Source organism: Oryzias melastigma, linkage group LG20, assembly GCF_002922805.2.
Source record: "Oryzias melastigma strain HK-1 linkage group LG20, ASM292280v2, whole genome shotgun sequence".
In the NCBI taxonomy this organism is placed as follows: domain Eukaryota; kingdom Metazoa; phylum Chordata; class Actinopteri; order Beloniformes; family Adrianichthyidae; genus Oryzias; species Oryzias melastigma.
The window spans coordinates 10,658,414-10,679,870 of record NC_050531.1 but is presented as its reverse complement, the minus strand read 5'-3'; the positions used below and the strand labels follow the sequence as shown (position 1 = coordinate 10,679,870).

The window sequence follows — 21,457 nt, the reverse complement described above, 5'->3', positions numbered from 1 at the left end:
TATATTTACGACTTTTAATCTCGTAAATTTACGAGAAAAAAACTCGTAAATTTACGAGATTAAAAGTTGTAAATTTACGAGAAAAAAACTCGTAAATTTACAAGAAAAAAGTCGTGGTATTACTCGAAAATCTACGAGATTTAAAGTCGTAAATTAATGAGAAACAGACCCAAATGAGTCTGTTTATCAGAGCTGACGTGGAGTATCTTGTTAAGATTTATTTCCAGATCGGTGTTAAAAACAAAGAAATTCTGAACCTTATGGCGATTCAAAACCAAATTATTTCCTGGTTCGGTTTCGGTAGTGCGGAGTTTGATATGTAAATAAAGATCTCAGAATAATGCATGTTGTTTATCAGGTCCGTCACTTTATTTTGCCCTTCCCTTCCCAGAAGCCTTTTCGCCACCTTACGTCACATGGCAACCAAAGGAGAATGTAAACAGAGCTCCGGACCTCCCCATCTACAAATGAAACATCCCATCTCAACACAAAACAACACTGAGAAATGACAGTTGTCTATTACATTAGCACAAGAACATTGAAAATTCAGAAAACGAGTCCACTTCAGACGGAAGCATCACAGAGTTGGAGGAGATCTGGTCTGTCGCGGAGGACGAAATGACTGGAAGTGAACAGCTGCGCGGATATCGACGGCTTCATCAACGTAATCTGCAGAGACCGGGCAAGCCACCATCAACGAATAAAACATTAATAAACTGTAAATCAAATAAAGAAACTTTCAAACACTTTAAATATTTTAAACATTCAGTTTACCTGATGAAATCCAAGACGTTTTTCACATTTTGGTCGGCCTGCTTCAAATTCGCTGGACTGTAGGCTCTCCCCGACTTCAATATATTTACGAGAAAAAAACTCGTAAATTTACGAGAAAAAAGTCGTAAATTTACGAGATTAAAAGTCGTAATATTACTTTTTTTTTTTTTTTTTGGTGGCCCTAATACTCCGTCGTAAAAAATACATAGGGGCTCCAGTTACTTTTTTTTTATTTGACTTCAACTTTTAGAAAATAAAATGCTCTAGTTAGTAACTGGTGTGCACCAGGTAGTAACTGAAAAAAAAAAGTAAAAAAAAAAATCTATTTACTTACTGGTGCGCAACAGTTAGTAACTAGAATTTTTTTATTCTACAATTTTTTTTACTTCAGTGTTTTTTCTTTTATGTCCCTTTAGGGGCTCCGTACCTTGGGGAGTAATACACACAATAGTTATTTTTAAAAACATGTTTTCTAACTGTGCCTCACTGTTTGGTTGAGCAGGCAGTTAAAGGGTTAAATAATGTTTTTTTTTCTCCTTATTTGTCTATTTTTCAGTCTGGAGACACAAAATCCTCCAACAGTTCTTTTTCTGGTTGGTTTGACTCCACTCCTCCACCCAACTCCTGGCACCTAAGCATGCTCCTCTGTTACATCCAGGTGTTTACGACGAGTTTGTGAGTGACGTGGGCTGCGTCACGCGGCTGTTAGTTTTTTCCCTCAAATGGGATTAGAGAAAAATTACATCAGTTGGGGTGAGGGGGTATAAGTGCACGTCATAAAGACAGGTGGTAGGATTTATACCTCTCCATACCAGAGTTAATCCTTTACAAGGAAAGCAGTGACGTTCAATTAGGAGGAAAAAAGGGCCTAAAAAGTGGATTTCTTCTTCTTCTTTTTACCCCTGTGTAAACATTTTGACATTTTTATTTGCTCGACTTTTAAACCATCAAGCATAAACAGCATTCCTTTGCCACAACTTTCCACTGCAGAGAAGGAAATCAGATTCCACACGACTCCTGTGTATCTGATGGTACAAAAAACGCAGAAGGAAGCAAACGAGATGCTGCAAAAAGGAGAAAAAAATATGATCCCTTTGGAATTACTTATGCATAACCTGGACACACGATTATGTTGAAATAATACATGAAAACATATTTTGGTGGGATTTAAGCAAACAATGCTTTTCTCCATTGTTGTGATTTAGATTGAGATAAAAAATGACACATCATATGTCAATTTCAAACACAAATTAAGATACTCCAATGGGTTCACATACTATTTATTGCAACTGTTTATGTAAAAACTAGGGATGTGCATGTTGACGCATTAACATACGAGATTAACAAATTATGATAAACACGTTAATATTTATTAACGCAAATTAATCACACCAGTCTTTCTCTTTCCCTGAGCAATCCACGGCGTGCATTAAAACACTTTATTGGGTTCTTTTCCCACTTCTACCATGGTTATTTATGAAAGAAATAAATATTTAATATGAGTTTTAGTACTTAATAGTTCTTTTTTTGGGTTTAGATTTCTTTTTCACAAAAAGTGGACTATTTGATCCATAGTCCGGATCGTTGTTACAGCACATACATTTCATTTTGTGATTATTCTTAGATAATAAATGGTTACTGTAAATAAAAAAAAGTTAATCGCGATTAATTACTTATTTTCTTTTTTTCAATTCCCGGCCCTAATAAAAACACTTTCATATTTTATTTTTTTATTGCTATTAAAAAAAATCAGCAAACATAAAGTTAAAAATTGCTATTTTCCTTTACCTTTACTGAATAAATTGGCTCCCATAAAGTTTTTTTTATATGTAAATAAGCTTACACAGCCAAAAGGTCACCCTGAAAGCGCACCGCTCTATAAATTCCCCATCATCCCAGTTCAGTTTAGGGATAAAGAGTAAAGTTTTATCGGCTTTGGAATGCAAATGGAAGGAATAAATGCATATGGAGGCAATAAAAGAAATGATCTGTGCATCCATAGTAAATGCTTTGCCCGTCCCATTTTAATCCATATTACCATTCATACTGCAGATATATCCTTAAATGACACCTCCTAATCTCATTTAAGGTAATAAAGAAAAAAGAATTGAATCTTTTATTCTCTGTCTGCTCACAGATTTATGCATGGGTCTCACAGCCTTGTTAGAGTTTATCACCTTTGTGCTTTGCAATAAACTATGTGACTTTTGTATTTTCATCTATTTATAGACTAATCAATGCAGTTTTAAGAGGAGGATCAGGTGGCTTAAAATATAACAACTTGAAGGAAATGATCCCTTTGAAGGGACAGGAATAGTGAGACAGGAAATGGGACAAAGCCGCATGCTCTTTTGGCCCGTATTAACGGTCATCCATCAACATAAGGACATCACTCGCTCTCAGACACCTTATTCATTACCTTGAAACAAGAAGCAGCAGCTAAGAATGCTTCAAAGTCTTAGGTGGCCTTTAGATATTGTCACGCTACTTAAGAGGGATTTATTACAAAACAAGTATACTTCAGAAATCTTTATTTGGGCCGGGTCCAGAAGTAGCTGCCAGCACCAATAGTGTAAGTGAAACTGGAGGGTAAAATTCAGAGTTGCTGTGGGTTCGGACTGTCAGTAAAGCGCCGTTAAAAAAAAGAGAAACTTGAACAGTCGGAGATAATTAACTTGATTTGATAAAAAGAGTCTAGAAATTGGCGTTGGTTTCATGAAGGGTTCTTCTGAGACCAGTCTTCTTTCACAATAAAGCTCTCTGGAACTTAAGTGTGAAACTTTCTGTGAGGCAATTTACTGGAGGAAAAACAGTTTAATGTTTTGTTCTCTTCAAGTGTTTATAAAAACTTATTGGGTGCAAATCCTTCTTTACTCTTCTCCCTCATGAGCTGCAATGCAGTCCTGAAAGGAGTTATGATGGCGCCGTGAACAACGCTTTACAATGATATATGTTCCTCTCGGATTGTTACCCAAAGCTATATTTTGACCTAAAAAGAAAATATTTTGACTGATGAAATTTTAAAGAAAACACATTCTAAAGATCCATTCTGATGAGATTTGTGTTGTTGTTGTAGCATTTTTCTTATGGTAGAGGACATTTATAAAAAAAAAGTTAAACTGAAAAAGAGCATTTTTGATTATTTCCTTATTCAAATGTTGTAAATTAAGAGCAAATGTGCATAGAAACTATATTTTCCATCCTAAATATTTTTTATTTAATAGTCAGAGTCTTCTGAGTTTTTTAGTTGGAATAGTTTTATCATACCAAATCTGTAGACATTCCAACTGATGTATTTTTTTCCCGTATAGTAACAGTTTAACATCGTTTTATTTTGTCTTTTAGTTGAAGGATTTATTTGACACTATTCTTTGTTTTCATTAAATGACAACCCATTTGAGGACATCCGCCAGCATACGTGCAGCAGCTTCAACACAAACCCCAGCTCTGACTTCACCTCCAAGGGAACCGAAACTCAGAGACATGAAACGAGGTTGAACTCTTGTGTGTGTGTGTGTCCACAGCAGTATAACTGATTGTGATTTTCAAATGTTCAGATTAAATGTACAAGTATGTCCGCTCCTTGCTTGCAAGTAAAACTTCAAAAGTTACATTTCTTACTCTTATTAAATTATTTTTGTATGTATGGAAAACTATGTATGAACTAAGAGTGTTTCTTTAGTTTTTTAATGGAAAAGTTTCCTGAAAGATGAAATACGCCGTTGGAGGGCAGACTTAGTCTGGACAAAATTATGTCCTAAAAATATACTTTTTTAAAATTTAGCCTAAAAACTATATCATCACAATTAAAATACCTCTTCTACAATTGATCAAAAGATGATTGGAGTGTAGAAAATCCAACATTTTAAAGTTTCTGGTTTTAACAGTAAAGCAATAAATTGTAGATTTTCACAAAAAAAAGCACAAAACATTTAAGGCAGCAATTCATAGAAGGCCTCTGATGCTCCTTGGTTGAAATAAAAGAGGACAGTCGGACCTTTCAGCACACAACTCAATACCTGAGAGCCGCGCTATTGATTGGCAAGCCTTCAACCTAATGTCAGCACTCAAAAGACCAGAGTTTTCTCCTGATTCTTCCAGGAGAGAAGGCGATCTTTCTTCTCCGATCCCCACATTCAGACAAGGTGATGTTGACGTCCTTGCACCACACTTTACACTAGATCGGTATAAAAAAACACAGCGCTTCTATGCACCGTCACGCTCGTGCACGGCTCGAGTGTGTGTGATCTCGCAGGTGTGTCACGCTGATCCTTTGGCTCACTGCTTGGATTCCCGTCACTATCGTGGGTCACATGGTCTGAGCGCCTGTCTTTGTCCCTGTTTGCCCTTTCACCAGTCAGGTCTTCTCCTCCATTGGCGGTAAGCAGATTACAACCTCACCAGTGAGCCTAAGGACGGTATCATTGCCCCTTGTCAGCTTACAAGCGCACACATTGTGTGACTCTCAGTGATGCCTTTAACTAATTTGCTGTTTTTAGTTATGACATAGACAGGAGTCGGATCGGCGCAGCTTTAAAAAGCACTTTATTTAACACGTACGGCTAGTCACCTTATAGCATCCTCACTTTGTGACTGTCTCTCAGCGGGAAGGATGTCAGAGAGAAGCAACAAGAATCTCCTGTGGCTCAGCAGAAGACACGGGATGCCCACGTTACACAACAAAGAGTAGCAGATGTAATCATTTCCTCTGTCACTTCCTGTGGTGCAGGGAGATGACAAACAGCTGGCAGCTCTGCCCTTAGCATGATGACACAAGAACAGGAGAAAAAAAAAAAAAAAACATATTTACTTGAATTAGTGGTTGCTGTGGTTTTCACTGATCTTTTTCCCTTTCTCTTTTTTTCGGGGGTTCACTTCATAAAGCAAAGGTTTTCAGGCATTTGTTGTTGAAGCCCTGGAGACAGGCTTCAAGATCAAAAGCAGGGACACACAAAAAAGTCAATTTACATCTCTCTATTTTAGATAATAAAAGAGACTAGATTAGATGAATTGGTGGTGGAGGCTGAGGTAACAGCTGCTCTGCATCACACACAGTCTGTATAGAGATGATGGGTGTCAATAAATCACCCGGGTTGCCATGGAAACTATGCAAACAGCATTTTCAAGAAAACAAGTTGATGAATTATTACTTTATCCAACACCAGGATTTTTGGTTTCATTTTTTACTATTTACGGATATTTAATCCTTTGACACCTGAGTTCCAATGTTTGTTCTATGATTTACTGTAACTTTTGAACTGTTACCACAATAATTCCAGTAGATTTTGAAGGAGAAAAGCGGCGCTGACTGCTGATATTGATGAACAAATAGGATATAGACAATCAACGAGCTCTGACAAACTTTGGAGTTTAGTATTGAGAAGAACCCAAAAAACTGAAAATAGATGTGCCTTTTTTATTGTGAAAGTGACAACAGAAATGTCTCCAAAAAGTTCTGGGTTAAAAAAAAAAAGGGATATAAAAACAGAGGGGGGTACAGGGAGAGTGAAGGAGATAACGGCGTGGCACTTATTGCATAGTGTCACCCAGGAAAAGCTGCATCAGCAGCATTTGAAGGTTTTCTGGTTTAAGAGATGTTTGTGCTCTGCATGCGAGATTGGCTGCTTATGTTCAACACACACACTCGGGTGCGTTTGTGCGGAGACTTGCGCGACTGGCTGTGAGTTGGGGGTGTGCACAGTGTGTGTATTTGTGAGAGAAAGGGGAACTACTGAAGCACGTAATAGAGACCCGGTGTTCATAGCATTTAGAATGATGACTCTCTTCCACCTCTGTCCTGCCTCTTGTTGGAGAGGCAGAAAGCACCACCCAGGGTGGCAGCGGAGGCAGCGAGCAGGAGGACAGGGAGGAGAAAGGAGGAAGGAACACATTAGCCTCTCATGCTGGGTGTCACTCAGCCTGGCAGCACCACCCAGCGCAGCTGGTCTACACACACCTTCCCTCTTTTTTTAAAAATAAGATTTATGTATCCTTCTGGTGGGTGACTTTTGCCAACTTCTTAACTGGTATCAAGCAGTAGAGCTGTACTAAAACTCTAAAGCTAAACACAGGCTTGTTTACTACTGTTTACCAGCGCATGTTGGTGCAAAATGTTGAAGCGGTGCAAATCCCACAAGTTTTTTCTTTCACAGCTCTATTCCGATGTATGAAAAACTTGGAGTCATATAATTTGAGTCGCGCACTTTATTTTTATTTTTTTTAAATGAATTTCTCCTCCATCAAATTTTAAACAGTTGGTACTTCTGCAAATTTAAAAGGGACCTCATCCATACGTCACTACCAAATCGGAGTCTCCGATTGGTCAAAATTCCACTTGGTTTAACCCTAGACGTATAATAATTTACTGGACAAAGCAAGGTGTTGACGTCACCCATAGAAAATACTTTTATTATTATTGTTTTGAATGATATCTGCAGCATTTATGTGTGTTTGATGTGCAATTAATAAATCAATTTTAGTTCGGTTGGCCTCTCCCCCTGAAGGTAGTGGGTGGGAACAATTTAGAGAGGGAAACCCTGCAGTTAGCACCCTTGGCAAGCGAAGCAAGGTATGCCATTTTGTTATATGTTATGCTTTTTTTGTTATATTTTACTCATTTTCCTTTTCATGGAACAAAACAAAATAAAGTACTGCACCCGTCAAAAGCTCTCTATTGTTCTTTGAGGCCAAAGCTACCTCAACCTAGGGGTGTAAAAGTTGTTTTCCACATCTGATCCATTCCCTGGGGAGGGGTGAGCTGCAGAAACAGCAGCACTCAGGAACCAATAGGTGGTTTACCCCCAATCCACGCCCCTTAATGCTGAAGGGAGGCACTGGATCCCATTGTTGAAGTCTTTGGTATGACTTGACTGTGGATTTGAACTTATGACCTTCCAGTCTCAGGGCGTACACTCCACCACAAGGCCCCTGAGCTGATACAAGCTTAACGTGTCTAATTTTATTGTAAAAGTCCATTTTTGTCCATTGCGTCATACTAGTGGTCATCTTGATTGCTGACACGCATGTCTCATTACCCAGAAGCACCCGTGTTTACACTCTGTCACGTCTTGCACTGTCAGTTTTTGTATTTCTTCTGTCAGCTTGCCAAAAGGCCTCGTCCTGGCATCCCTCTTCTGAGCTTCTAATGTTATTATTTAGACTTTCATGCCTCATTGCTCGTCTTTGTAGAACGTTTGGATTATGCTGTTTTTTTGTTTTATGTTCCAGAGACTTCTGCACGCCCGTGCAGCCTCTGTTGATATCTCATTTTGACTGCACTAAAAAAGAAAGATTCAAATCTATTTTCACAACAGAACTTAAACATTGTTCATGCACACTGTTGCTGGACACCTAAGCATGCTGCAGTTTGTTGTAAAGGTTCCTAAGAAATATATAAAGAATAATACTGAATTGTATTTAAACAAAAAGTAGAAAGTGTGTGGTGTGCTTTTCTTTTTTGCCTATTTGTACGTCTTCAGTATAAAAGCAAAGGAACACAACACTATTCCATCCCAAGAAGTAAGTGAAATGGTATTTAGAATAAAAAAATATTATTTACCACCCTAAATTGATTTTGCTATAAAAAAATCACTTTTGTTTTTGCTTTTAGGTAGAAGCTAAATTTAGACGTTTGAAACAGGAGTGGTTTGATGAATATTTGCATCAATAAGCATCAAAGTTTTACTTTTTTAAAGTTTTAAGAACCAGAAATACTGCAGAAATGTTAAGAAGAAAAAAAAACGTTGAGCTAAAATGTAACTGTTGCATGTTTGGTTACCAAATGCCCTGTGGATAACACAACAATTGTTTTTGAGACTTTGGCCATCAGGCTTCTCACACCATATGGTCGCCTATTAGCCTTGTCTTGTGTCGGCCATGTTGTTACATTTTACACTTGTGCCAAATAATTTTTGCCTTTCCTTTTTTTCTTAAATCCCCCCTTTATCCAAGTCTTTAAATTTAATTTAACAAAGAGCTGTGAGTGTGAATGGATAAATGTTAAAAAAAGGAGTTGAGATTGGCCAGCAGTTTCCTACCAGCACCACTGAGCTGCTGGCCCAGCAGGAATCTTTTTACAAGCAAGATTTTATAAGAAAGTCAGAACCACTTCTGATTTAAAGGAAGAAAGCGTTTGATAAATGCCTCCAATGCAATAAAAAAAGAGTGCTTTGTAAGATTTAATTTTAGACATGCGCATTTTATATTTGCAAAAAATGTATTTAAATTGGTAGCAAAGATTATGCAAATTTGAATTAAATGTACAGATGCATCATCTGATATATCTACTAAAAATCTCATAAAAATATATAATTTTGGCCCATGTGAACTCCCATAACAAGTTAAATATACTCTTCAATTAAAAAATAAATTAAGCAGGACAGAAAAAAGCACTATTACATCACTATAAAAATACACCCCCTAGAAATAAACTAACAATTCTTTAAAAAAAAACAAGGCAAAAAAAATCTCTAAATGACATAAAGAAAATAATTCTGATCGGTTGAAAAGTTTGCAATCAAAGACAAAAAAATAAGATTACATTTTTGCAGAATTGGTTGCAGAAACATGGTGTTAGTAGTTGTGAATTATGAATTCTGCTTTAAAACAAAAGCTGTTAGCAATCTGATTTACATTTGAGTTAAACCAGTTAAATAAAAACAAGAAAAGAAAAGTGGTGGTAAAAGAGGGCTGCACCCACATAGTAAATACTGCAGTTTCAATTCTCATGCAGAGGCCATAAGAACTAATGTCACCTATAATCTAGGAGGTTCACTCTTATCTGATTATGAATGCGAGTAAAGAGGATTTGGGCGTACTGGTGCCTGAATGCTAGGCTGCACTGATTAGAAGTCTGTTGTAGGAGTTATGCAACTGGAGGACTGCAAGAATAGAGAAGGTGTAGTCTTCCTAACCTCTAGTCCTGTTACTTCCTGGTGATTTGCCGGATAAAATGTATTTTTCTGTAGAGGCAGAAATTGTAGAAAAATTCAGTCGAAAGTTTATAAAATGACATAAAATAATCTTCTAACATTAAGTTTGAAGGTCATTTACAGATGATGATGTCCTTCCTAGACTCCACAACAGAAACGCACACTTATAAAGAATCCCACATCTGACTTTCCACTGTCAGAAACTATGACGGAGAACCAGAACGGCTATTCTGTTCTCTAACACCTGGAGGAAAAGAGACCATTTAAATGAGAAAGTCTGTCTGCAGTCATCTGAAAGAATAGCCAACTCTGCTGCAGTAGAGCTCCACAATAGCACACTAATTCAATTAAATTCCAGAGACTTCTTGAGCTGCTGGAGTCGTGTGTATAACTGTCACTTCTGCTGTCTCACATATTCAGTTTCCCAACCAGACAACCATTGTAAAAAAAAAAAGAAGAAACATTTGGTAAATGAAGACGAATGATCACAGCAATGCTGACATTCAGAGCAGGTGACATTTGAGGTGTGCGTTACACTCCCTTCTACATCTTGCATCATGGTCATCAGCAGCGTGATGGAGGGACCAAAGAAAAAGGGGAAGACTGCACCTATGAAGACTCACTTGTTCAGAGTAATGGTGCACATCCACAGGCTCGGAAAACCCAAAACCCACAGTAACCGAAAAGGGCACCCCCCTTTACAAGTGCATGTGACTCAGTTAAGTGCAAACTGGCACACAGCAAATCAGGGTTAGAATCCCATCCAGTGCACCCACACTGATTCCTTGGGCAAGACTTCTTGCACTACTCCCTAACTATGTATTCTGGGTCTCCTTGTGCCGCTATCATTGCTGCGGTGACTCCTGAAGGGATAAGTCAAAAGGTGAATGAGTTATTTACTTATGCTGCAACATTCACAAATACATCTGAGATATGTAATGATAGTTCATGTCTATTACAAAATACCCTTGATAAATCTTACAGAGATCTTTTTCTTAAGGTTTGATCCTTTTTACAAAAACATCTACAAAACTGAGGTCAATCTGATTCCTATTTGGATATAACTCATTTATATAAGCATGCCTGCAAGGCAAAAAAGATAGAAAAAAAAAGATCAAGAGTGAAACACGGCATAATACAGTAGATCTAGTGAGTGCAGTGGATAAATATTACAAGCATCATTTTAAAACTTGTGAAAAATCCAATAAAGGGTCTCTTAAACTGAATTAAAATCTACAACGTTAAAAGGTTTATTTTGATTCTTTATTGGGAGGGACGCACATTGGAAGCAAATCAATTTTTGAGGATTTCAACCACTTTTCATATAAGATGTGAAGGTAAAGACAGATTTATGCATCTCTAAACCCCTTAGATCTACATAGCATCTGTATTTTTCAGGAATCCTTAATCTTTAATATGAGAATATTCTAAAATATTCTTATTTTGTTTTATTACTGTGCTGACCTTCAATTAGCAAGAACCTATGGTTTTCTTTTTTTGTGTAGACTTCTTTTAAATTGCTATTTCTTTTAAGCATCACTAAACTGAAGCTGCGGTTATTTCTCACAAGGATTTTATGATCACAAAAGGACAAATTTTGTCATTTTCTTGTGTGATCTTGACTTTTCTTGGTTCCTCTCCTATTTACCAGAGTAAATCAATGTTGAGCGTTGTCTGACATTGATTTACAAGTTTGTGTTAACAACAGTATCAGCAAAAAAATTGACTAAACTGTTTGGATTTGATGTGATTCTCTGAAAAAAAAGTGTTTGACAAGGACGTTTAATTGCTGCAATTTTAGGCTTCAGTGATGATTGTGTTGCATGAAAAAGGGAAAAACCCAAAGAGGGGCATTGATTACTCTCACTAAAAGAAATAAAAATACAGTATATAATACTAATAATAGGCTAATCTTTTCATTTTTGTGCTTTGTAAAAAACAAACATCCCCCTGCACACACACCTATCCAAAAAGACTTTTGTACTTCATTCGTTGCTTGATTATTTATGTAACCAAGAAGCCCCACTGAGATCAAATATGTATTTTGAATGAGAAACCTGTTGCTATCGATTTGAGGTCCATGAAGAAGCAGCCTGCAGGAGCAGCAGAGCTTGGCAGCACCACAAAGAAAAAAAAGTGAACCCCCAGCATGTACTTGACAGATGGTGCTGAACTGTGTTTCATTTTGCATGTACAAACCACTACCTATTTGCAGTGTTTACTTTTCATTTTACTACACAACAACGACAAAAAATTAAGAAATCACCAATTCCTATTCAAACATTTAACCCAACAATAAAAGAAATCACATTGGCAAGTATCCAGATTGTCACTTAGAGACAAATGTTTTGTGGATTTCCGTGCCAACATAATCTTGGATTGTTCTGTAGATGCTCAGCATGGACAGGATCCACACTGCAATAGGCAAACACTTTATGAAAGTCACTAAATGCACACTCACAGAAAGGATGTGTAATGCTTTTGAAAGGTCTGTAGCAAAGCATTAATGCACTTAAAGACCCACTTCAGCTGTTACTCACTCCCTTGAAACTCCATGTGCGTTCCTCCAACTTTCAGTTCAAAGGGTTCGCAACAAATCTTGACATTTGTGGTATTAGAGTAAAACTGCATCCTTTTAAAAAATGGGGAAATGCATCTCCAATTGCTGCCATTGGACAACGGTCTGCACTGTCGCCATTGGTTTGGACAGATAATGCAAAAACATGTTTTAGTGTTAACGCTAAACCAGTAGGCAGACTTAAGAAAAGGATGTACTCAAAACCAAATTTTCCTTTAATGCTTCTTAAAAACTCATAATAATGCATTCTGTGATAGCCTCACAGTGCTATTAGCCAGTATCTTGAGCTATTAGCACAACCTTCTTCTCAGCAATGCTTGGTAACTTAGCGGAACAAGAACCGAATAATTACCGGTGTGTCTAACTTGCATGGACTGAGTGCAACACCGATGGGGATTTCATGGAGAATAGCAGCTGCTGGCTGTCAGTCATTCCATTGGACACAAAAAGTGGGTGTCAGGTTAGGCCAATAGGGCGTCTGCAGCTGTTAAAAAGCCCCATACTCACCGTGTGAGCGTAGAAATGCTAAATAAGGATTATATTTAAGGCAATATGTGACAGATTAGGTGTTTTAGGCTGATGTTACTAATAGAAAACAGGACTGTATGAGTTTATTTTGTTTCATGTATTCGTCTCGGGCATCTGCAAAAACAATTACTTTTGTTGCTTTGATAACAATCCATTAAGTTTAGATTTCCGTCATGTTTATCTAGAGTTTTGTAGTTTAATTCTTTTAGTTTATTACGCTAACATCTATTAATAAAAGTTCGTAGCTGGTCTAACAGAATTAAAGGTGTCTTTAGTAGTCTAATCCAAATTCTTCAAACACCCCTCCGGCTTCTCCCTACCCTTCAAACTGAAGGGACATTTGAAGGGAAAAGGGGTTTCCGAAATAGTTGTTTAAGGGTAAAACAAAGGGACTTCAAGTTCTGTATCCCTCCACCGGTTGGGCGTTGCGCATCGCGCTATCCCGCTGAGAAGGAGCGTTTTTCTTCACGTGATTGTGATCTGAAGCACAGAAGTTTACATTTAATTCTAATTTAATTGTTTTTAAGTGTGACCTTTTTAAAGTAATAAAACCAATGACTATGTTTGAATTCCCACCATAATCCCCAACTTCTAAAAAACTAAATTATGTGGGAGTACGTAGCGCCCGGATTTTAAAAGCAATTCAGACCCCATGGTCACAACTTTACTTCCGTTTTGCAAAATGCTGGATATGAGGTTATCGATTTCACAAAGTGAAAATCGAATCAATACGAACATTTCATGACATTTATTTGTGACTCCACTGTGCTGTGATGATAAAAATGTGGATGGTTTGTCAAAAAAATTACATTTAAACATGTTTTTTTGCAAAAAAATGTTCGACCACAATGCATTGTGGTCTATATTTGTAATGTGGTGAGCATCAATGCAGGGTTTTTTTTCACAAAGACTTCTGGGAGACTTCTAATGCACTCAATTTTTCTATTGTAGACAGCACTAGAAAATGGTGAACTCACTATAAACTGCACTACATCATGAGTAGGGAATGAATTTAGAAATGGCCAATGTTTTTATGTATTTCCAACCGCTAGCAGCTACATGCTAACACCGCTCACCAACCACTATTGATGGCGTCATCGACTGGAGGTAACGTTTGAATTTGAAGACACTGATTGTGTCAGAATTCCCCCCAATCATTATATAGTGTGTTCGCCATTTCTAGAGCTGTCAGAATCTGCTAATTTCAAAATCGAGTGCATTCGAAATTTCCCAGAACTCTGTGAAAAACTAGTGTGTATTGATGCTCACTAGATTAGCGAATATAGACCACAATGCATTGCAGTCGTACAATTTCGAACAAAAAAACATGTTTAAATGCAATTTTTTAATAAACCATCTACATTTTCATCATCAGAACACAGTGGAGTCTTAAATAAACGTTGTCAAATGTTCATATTTATTTAATTTTCACTCCGTGAAATCGGTGACGTCATATTTTGGAAAAACAAAAGAAAAGTATTGAGCATCGTGTCCGAATTGCCTTTAAAATCCGGCGCACTATATAGTCCCACACTATATATAGTAGTTAGGGGTTAAGGGGGTAATTCGGACACAACCCCTATTTTTCCATAACTCTCTGTTTGGAGGGCTTAAAGGATCAGGGTAGGGAGAAGAATTCCTATTCGGTGGTTCTGAACAAGCACATGTCTACAAATTTGCACAGATTTTTGTGTTTTGAAGATCAAGCACCTGATCAAACATAAAAGGCACAAAAAACATGTCATCCTTGTTCCCATCCCTTACAATTTCTGCACAAAAAACTAGTGCAGCAAACTTGGCATGGCTCACTACATCACTGACATCATACAGTAGCAATTTTCCATTGATTTCTTTCTTTTTTTAACTAATTTACCCCTTTCACTTGTGACTTCAATAAGCTTCTCTCCAGCGCTAGCTTTGCTCCACTCTACTAAGGCATGTTATGGCAGATGAATGAGACCGAAGCCTGACTGACTCTGCTGAAAAAAGTCACTCCTTTAATAATGTATTCTTGGACCAAAAGGGCCATAAAGCAGCTATTTGGGCCCTTATATTTAATGAAGCGCAAAACAGAAATAAAGAGAAGAAAAAGAGATTTGTTTGCCTCAAGAAAATGATTGAATTTGACAAAGGGCTCGGGTTGCTTTATAAAAAGGCACATGGCTGTGCACCAGCCTGGTAATGGCATTCCCTTGGTTAAGAGCTTTCAGAGGATCTCACTGCAAGATGTGTGTTCTGTAAAAAGGCTTCCCTGACCTCAGGGAGTTACCATAAGACTTTCAGGGAATCCGGCAATCTGCTTTTAAATGAATAGTTTGCTCTAATGTGAAGAACCTGAGACAATAGAGTCCTGATGAAGTTCTCCTAGCAGGGCAGTCAGCAGAATACTAATGAAATTTGAATTAGAGAGGAATTTCCCTGTAATGATTTACAGGGTATTCCTAAATTATAGAGAGCAGGCCAGCAACATGTGTTCAGATTGAATCAATTTTATCGAAATAGCACACTGATTACCCGGGATGGCTTGATACCACATATTAGCAGCGTCTACGTGATGTTTTTGTGCGATACACTGCCTCAGCATCAGGAATGAATGCATCTATCTATCAAGCAGCACACTGATATATGTGATAAAAGTGTAATAAAAGAGGATACAAACAGAAAAAAGCTTACAGCCTTATTTCCAAGCTTTTACACAGAACAGATTCACTTTGTTTTTAAGAAAAAATGCTAATTCCCCATATTTCGAGCATCAGGAGCTATCGTTTTTACTCGGCACATGCATGCACTCACTCCCCGCGTTTATGATGTGCAGCTGTGGAATACAATCCCTTCACTTCACCGATTGATGAGCAGATAAGGATGCTGGAGTCTAACGTAAAAATGCCAATAACTAGATTTAAACACTCTGCACCTATATAGGGCATTTTATCCTGCTGTAGAAGCTGCAAAGCACTTTACAATGACTTTCTTTTTCATCCTTTGACAAACAATGACTCGTACTGAGATTTTTTTTCCTATAATTGCACTAAGTGTACTTTGTATCATTGTAATGAAGACAGATTTGCAGTCTTTTAATGCAAATAAAGATTAGCATTTTTTATCCAATTGAGAAAATTAGAAGAATGGAAATAGACAACCTGTCCCTTCAAACAAAATCATATCATATAAATCCAATAAGTGGCTGAACTCATGAGTCGATCAATGATGACGAGCCTCTGACTTCCTTCTGTCACTTCCCTGACAGAGTCAAAGCCGCAGCACAGCTTATCAGTAGGACTGTCATGTAGTAGAGATGCACAAGACAACAAACTTGTACCAGACACATGTGGTGTACGACACTGACGCATATGTCTGTGCTGACACGCTTTATTCTGGTGGAGACGGCAACACTAGGCGCTCACTAACACCCACAGACGACATCACATCATTGTTTTCGTCCCATCTTTGGATGTTTTACAGCTCAGGAGGGATTAGGTCTTTAGGAAGCATCTGTATTGTGCTACGATCAGTGTGCAGCTTCCAGTTTTGTATTCCTACCTTGGCAGCTACTGAGGAGCTGGGCTTCTCTAGGAGATCCCACAGTTTCCTCCTCTTCTCCGGGCAGCAGGTGTTATCAAACTCTCCCTCTCCCTCCCGCTCCCTCATGGATTCCGCCTCCCTCCGCAGCTCCTCGTTCATCTGCTCTTTTTTCTGGTGGTAACGGGCCTGGCAGCAGGACTCCAGGTAGATCTCATCGATCCCCCAATAATCTAACTCTTGGCCAAACGAAAGGGCGCACATCTCCTCCATCATGTGCAGCTTCCCTGTTCGGTAAAAGTTCAGAATGGAGGTGAAGGCCCCCGGGTGCCGGTCGAAGAAGTATTCGTTCTCGTTCAGGCTGTAGTCATCGCACACCTCCATCAGAGACTCGTGGGTGTTGCAGTCCCGAAGCTTGCCGAGGCGGGTTCGGGGCAGCCGGTCCAGGGTCCGCCACAGGACCTCATGGTTCAAACCTCCTACGTTAAGGCGGACTCTGCGGGTTCGGGCTTTGGTGCGGATGATGTCTAAGGGCTCGGGGGGAAGCGAGGGTGTAGTTCGGACGTTGGTGGGCTTCAGCCCAGCTGGTCCGAGCTTCTCAGCCATGATGATAGGACTTCAGATGCAGCAAAAAAAGGAAAAGAAAAACTTTTCTCCTATGTCGGATCTTCTTTATGCAAGTCCCTCCATGGCTAAAACAAAGAGAAACATCATCATAAGAAATCCTCACGTCACTTCTCATAAAAAACCCAACAGCTGCACACTTTCACTGATCCCTTTCATCACATTTCTTGGACACTACACAGCAGAATCAATTTTATTATCTTTATACTCAATATGGCTGCTTTTTCCTTGCTCTGCAGTCCAGTGCTGCTACTTTAGATCGAGGAAATGAATTCTTGCTGGAGCAAATCGCACTTAAAATGCAGATTACAAATCAGCTCTAGTGTTAGAACTATCCACCTGAAGGATGCAGCGATTTCCACAGTCCTGCCTCACTTATTTCCTGTAATATGAAACTCCCATGAACACAGCTGTTGGGACTGAATGCAGCTTTGTGGACTTGTCAAAAGGCACATTAGAGTTTGAAAAGTTTAAAATATGAGTCAGTTGATTTGATGATTCAGATTCCTTAAATTATTCAAAATAAAGAGTTTTATTTAATGTTTAACCCTATATGTGCATGAGAATTGGAAAATCAAAAAGAAAAAAATACTGCAGCATGCTCCTGCGAAAATACTAACAGCTTTATGGTGAAATTTGACTCAAAGAAAAGTCAAAAAGGGTTGTCTCACCTTGCCGCGATAGACCACCTTTTGCATGCAAACTCCTCTTGTTCCTGAGGGAGCAGAGGATGAAAAGCGAGCCGGGATCTCCCCCTTTAGTCAAGCGGCATAAGGGAGCTCTCCGCGCACACAGCGCGCGTCCCACATCGCGTTGGAAAATGAGTCGTGAGGAAAACAGAAGTCTTCCTCTAGAGGGGATCACATGAACGCCACAGAGAGTGATCCTCCATCGGAGCTCTGGTCAAGAAGAGTACCTTGTTTTTTTCTTTTTTTTCCCTCCCAGCCACGAAGGAGAGGAGAGCAGAGGCTCAGCGAGGCGCTGTGGTTGCGGACGTCGTGCGCGTAAAAGGGCTACAGGATAATGGAACTGCGGAGTGCCCCGCTGTAGACTCCAGAGGAGGAGCGGAGGGGCGCACGCACGCTGCACCACAGCAGACAAGATTCACAACTCAGCAGGAGCTTCTATGTCTGCAACACGGATTTTTGATCACTGACTCTTCAAAAAAAATCACTATAAATTGCACCGCAAAAGCAATTTATGTCGTCTTGGAAAACAGATCAGTGGCTCTATTAAAGTTATGGAAGCATGTGATGGGTACACACTGTGCCGCAGGCAACTTTTAAGTTTAATGACCATGAAATGTTGCGTTGCCCCTGATTCCCACAGCCGTGTAAACTCTGTTTTCCACGCATTGCTGGGGAATCCTGACAAAACACTGATGGATGGGGTTTCATAATGAGAAGACATCCTTCTATCTGTCCACACATTGCACGCTTTATGAATATTAGCTATTAATACATAATGATATTGCCCCGTCTCAAGAAAAAAAAAAAAAAAGAAAATGCAGGTATTAAATTATGCATGGCTTATTATCCCTTAGGTTGTTGCCACTGTCTCTCTCAATGGTGTCTCCGTCCAGTGATATTTTCCTATCTGTCTAACATGTGTGTCGATTTTGAATTTCCCCCTTAGCTCAGCCTTTTCCTTTTAGAAATGTGATTGCTCCCTGCATATGTGTAATTGATTTCCTTTCCTTTCTTCTAGTGATCAATAGGAGTGCACTGACTAAACAAAGCCTTTGTGTGCCTGTAGCCCATGTCTTGCCCCTGTGGGCAGTGTTTTTTCGAAGGTCACTCAGCTTTTTTTCCAGACCTGTAAACAAGAGGATTCACAGCTCCTGTCTCCCGTATCATCCTGATCAAACCTTGCCTCTCATGCTCAAGAAAATGTGCAAAAATACTCCTGCCAGAGGGCTGCAACATGTTTTCTCAGATCAGATTTGAATATTGAATTTTCCCCTGAAATTATTTTACACACCGGCTCTCAAGTCGGTGTGTTAAATAATGCTACACTTTGCACTCTGCAGATGACACTGTAATTACACAAAACCAAAAGTGTAACTGGCTGTGTCCACTTTTAATTACCGTCATCAACCATGCAGCCAATCAGATGCAGTTGGGATTTGTGAGGTTGCAGTGGTGTCAAAGCAACAGTCCAAATGGGTTTTCTGATATATATTTGATGCCTCTATACTAAAACCCCGTCATGCACTGGCCCTCAAGGGAGGCCCTAAACCTGACATCTGCACGACTGTCCTCTTACAGAAACCACAAGATTACAGAAACGCATATTCCTTACTATCTAGATGACTGTAAAGCAAAAGGCCGTGCAAGGTCTTTTGTTATTATTTGATTCCCCAGTACTACGTGGGTGTGTGTGCTTGTGTGGGTTGTTGCCACAGCAACCCAAATATAGTCCAAAGAAACAGTTTGGGCCGTAGACAGATTAAATTTAATATCTGCAGCTCTAATGTGTCTGCTCAGTGCAAATAAATGATGGAATCAGCTCTTTGGTCATTAACTTTGGTGTCTGAATTTATAAAAATACAGTTTTATCAAGAAGCGGTTATATTTGGAGCATGAAAAGGAAGGTTTTAATAAAAGTCAATTCTGGAACTCTACAAATAGTGATGCTTAAAAGTATTAATTTTAAGGACATTTATCCCTCATAAATTAGAATCTATTAGTATTACGCATTAGTTCATACAACCCCAACATATAAATAAATTCCACCTTGCAAACACAGTTCACCTGTTGACTCTGTTATGTATTGTTCAAAACAGCATGTTCTCTCTATTTTTCTCAATATTTCGAACCATATTTGTGCAACAGTTAATTAAATCTTTGGTTTAGATCAGAAGGAAAACTTGTGTTTGTAAGGAATAGATGCTCCCACTCAATCTTTTATGTTGTCAATCTGTTGTTTTCAAATCTCAGTTTATCTGATATCTTCTGCCATGCCATGTTTTTAAACTCATGGTCAGATACAAAAAAATGAAAACGAAAACATTAATCTTACAAAGAACTTTATAAACTTTTTAGCTGAAATGTTTAAAAAAGTACAAGAGTAAATCAGTATATGTACACAAAGAGAGAGGTTTAAAATGTTGAGTGAAAGCTGATTTGCTATGGCAACCCCTGACGTGATGTGCCTGTATTTTATCCGGGCTGGGGACCTGCACAGGGAAACCCATACTTTGGTCCCCTTGTGGCTACATAGCTAGGGAGAGCAAAATTTCAGTATAATGTGGGTTTGCAGACTCCACACCCTAATTCATAGCCGAACGCTGAAAATAAGCAATCAGAAATCAAACTGTTCCTTTTAAACAACAAGGAGCCAAAGCTCTGAGAGAGCAAGTATAATAGGAAGTGACACAAAACAACAACTTCTTGGCTATTTTACAGGCTTTGCTTGATTACAAGACATTTTTAATGAGAATATTGCTAGACCTAACACAGAACCCTGTGGAACACCTTGGTATTGTGAGCCAGATGACTGTAAGAGACACTGAAGGATTTGGTAGATGTACAGTAGAGCCCTAAGGCCATGTTCACATTGGGCATGTAACTTTACTTTGTTCTCGAATGCGCGTTTAGCTCATGGTGTTCATGCTGGACAAGCATGGAGGGCTTTTTCCTTTTACTTATCTACTCTTTTTAATAGTTCAAGTCTGCCACTTGGAGTTGTAAAAGGCTTGGTGTGAAATGTTGAGGCAATGCAAAACTTGTTGATCTTTCTCTAGGCGTTCTCTTTCACAGCTCTATTACGATAAATGAAAAACTTGGTGTCATATCATTACGACTAGGCACAAACCACAATTATTAGTTTCATGCAAGGATTTTCTCTGGGGGAATCTGGCGTCGTACCCCAGTCCAAAAACATGCTTCATCGGTGAAATGATGACTGTAAACTGTCCCTATAGCTTTCTCTATGTGTTTGTAAATGATTGTGGCCCTGTGACAAACTTGCGACCCATCCAGGGCGTACCCTGCCTTCGCCCAACAGTGACTGTTTGGCTCTGGCAGCCCTGTGACCCCATAAGGATGGTTTCAGAAAAGGGATTTTCAAATGGTTGGCACATCCGTGAACTAAATGGAACGGCAGCCAAACATCACTACCAAAACCAAGTCCCTTATTGGTCAAAATGTATCCTGGTTTAGCTTTCAATGCACATTCAGTGGACGCACGTTTTGCACGTAGAGCCCAAAAGGGCTCATAATATCTAATGGGGTGACATTTGAACGTGGAAGCCCTAAATTTGATTTACATCAACTTTTCATTGAAGTGGTCGCTTGAACCCACATTTCAGAGGGCGGTGTGAGCATAAAACTCTATCTTTGTTTTAACAGCACCAAGACTAAAGTTCTTTGTTTTGATTATTCACCAAATTATATATTGATTGCTTTTTCTTCACAAATAAAACATGTTCTTGAATAACTGCAGACAATGTCCAAAAATAATGTGCAGAAAGGATTTTTTGTCTCATGAATCCCTTCTTTTT

At 38.8% G+C, this 21,457-nt stretch overlaps 1 protein-coding gene across 1 annotated transcript in view; it reads right to left on the bottom strand.

Annotated features, from left to right (window-relative positions):
* Positions 1-19,045, bottom strand: part of kcnb2 (potassium voltage-gated channel subfamily B member 2) — an 82,961-nt gene extending 63,916 nt beyond the window's left edge. Inside the window, exons 1-2 of the mRNA XM_024280519.2 lie at positions 17,625-19,045; positions 16,351-17,021 (exon numbers count right to left, since the gene is read on the bottom strand). Coding sequence (XP_024136287.1) covers positions 16,351-16,935 — 585 coding nt within the window. The 5' untranslated portion in view covers positions 16,936-17,021; positions 17,625-19,045. The remainder of the gene's footprint in view (positions 1-16,350; positions 17,022-17,624) is intronic.
* Between the last annotated feature and the right edge of the window lie 2,412 nt (positions 19,046-21,457).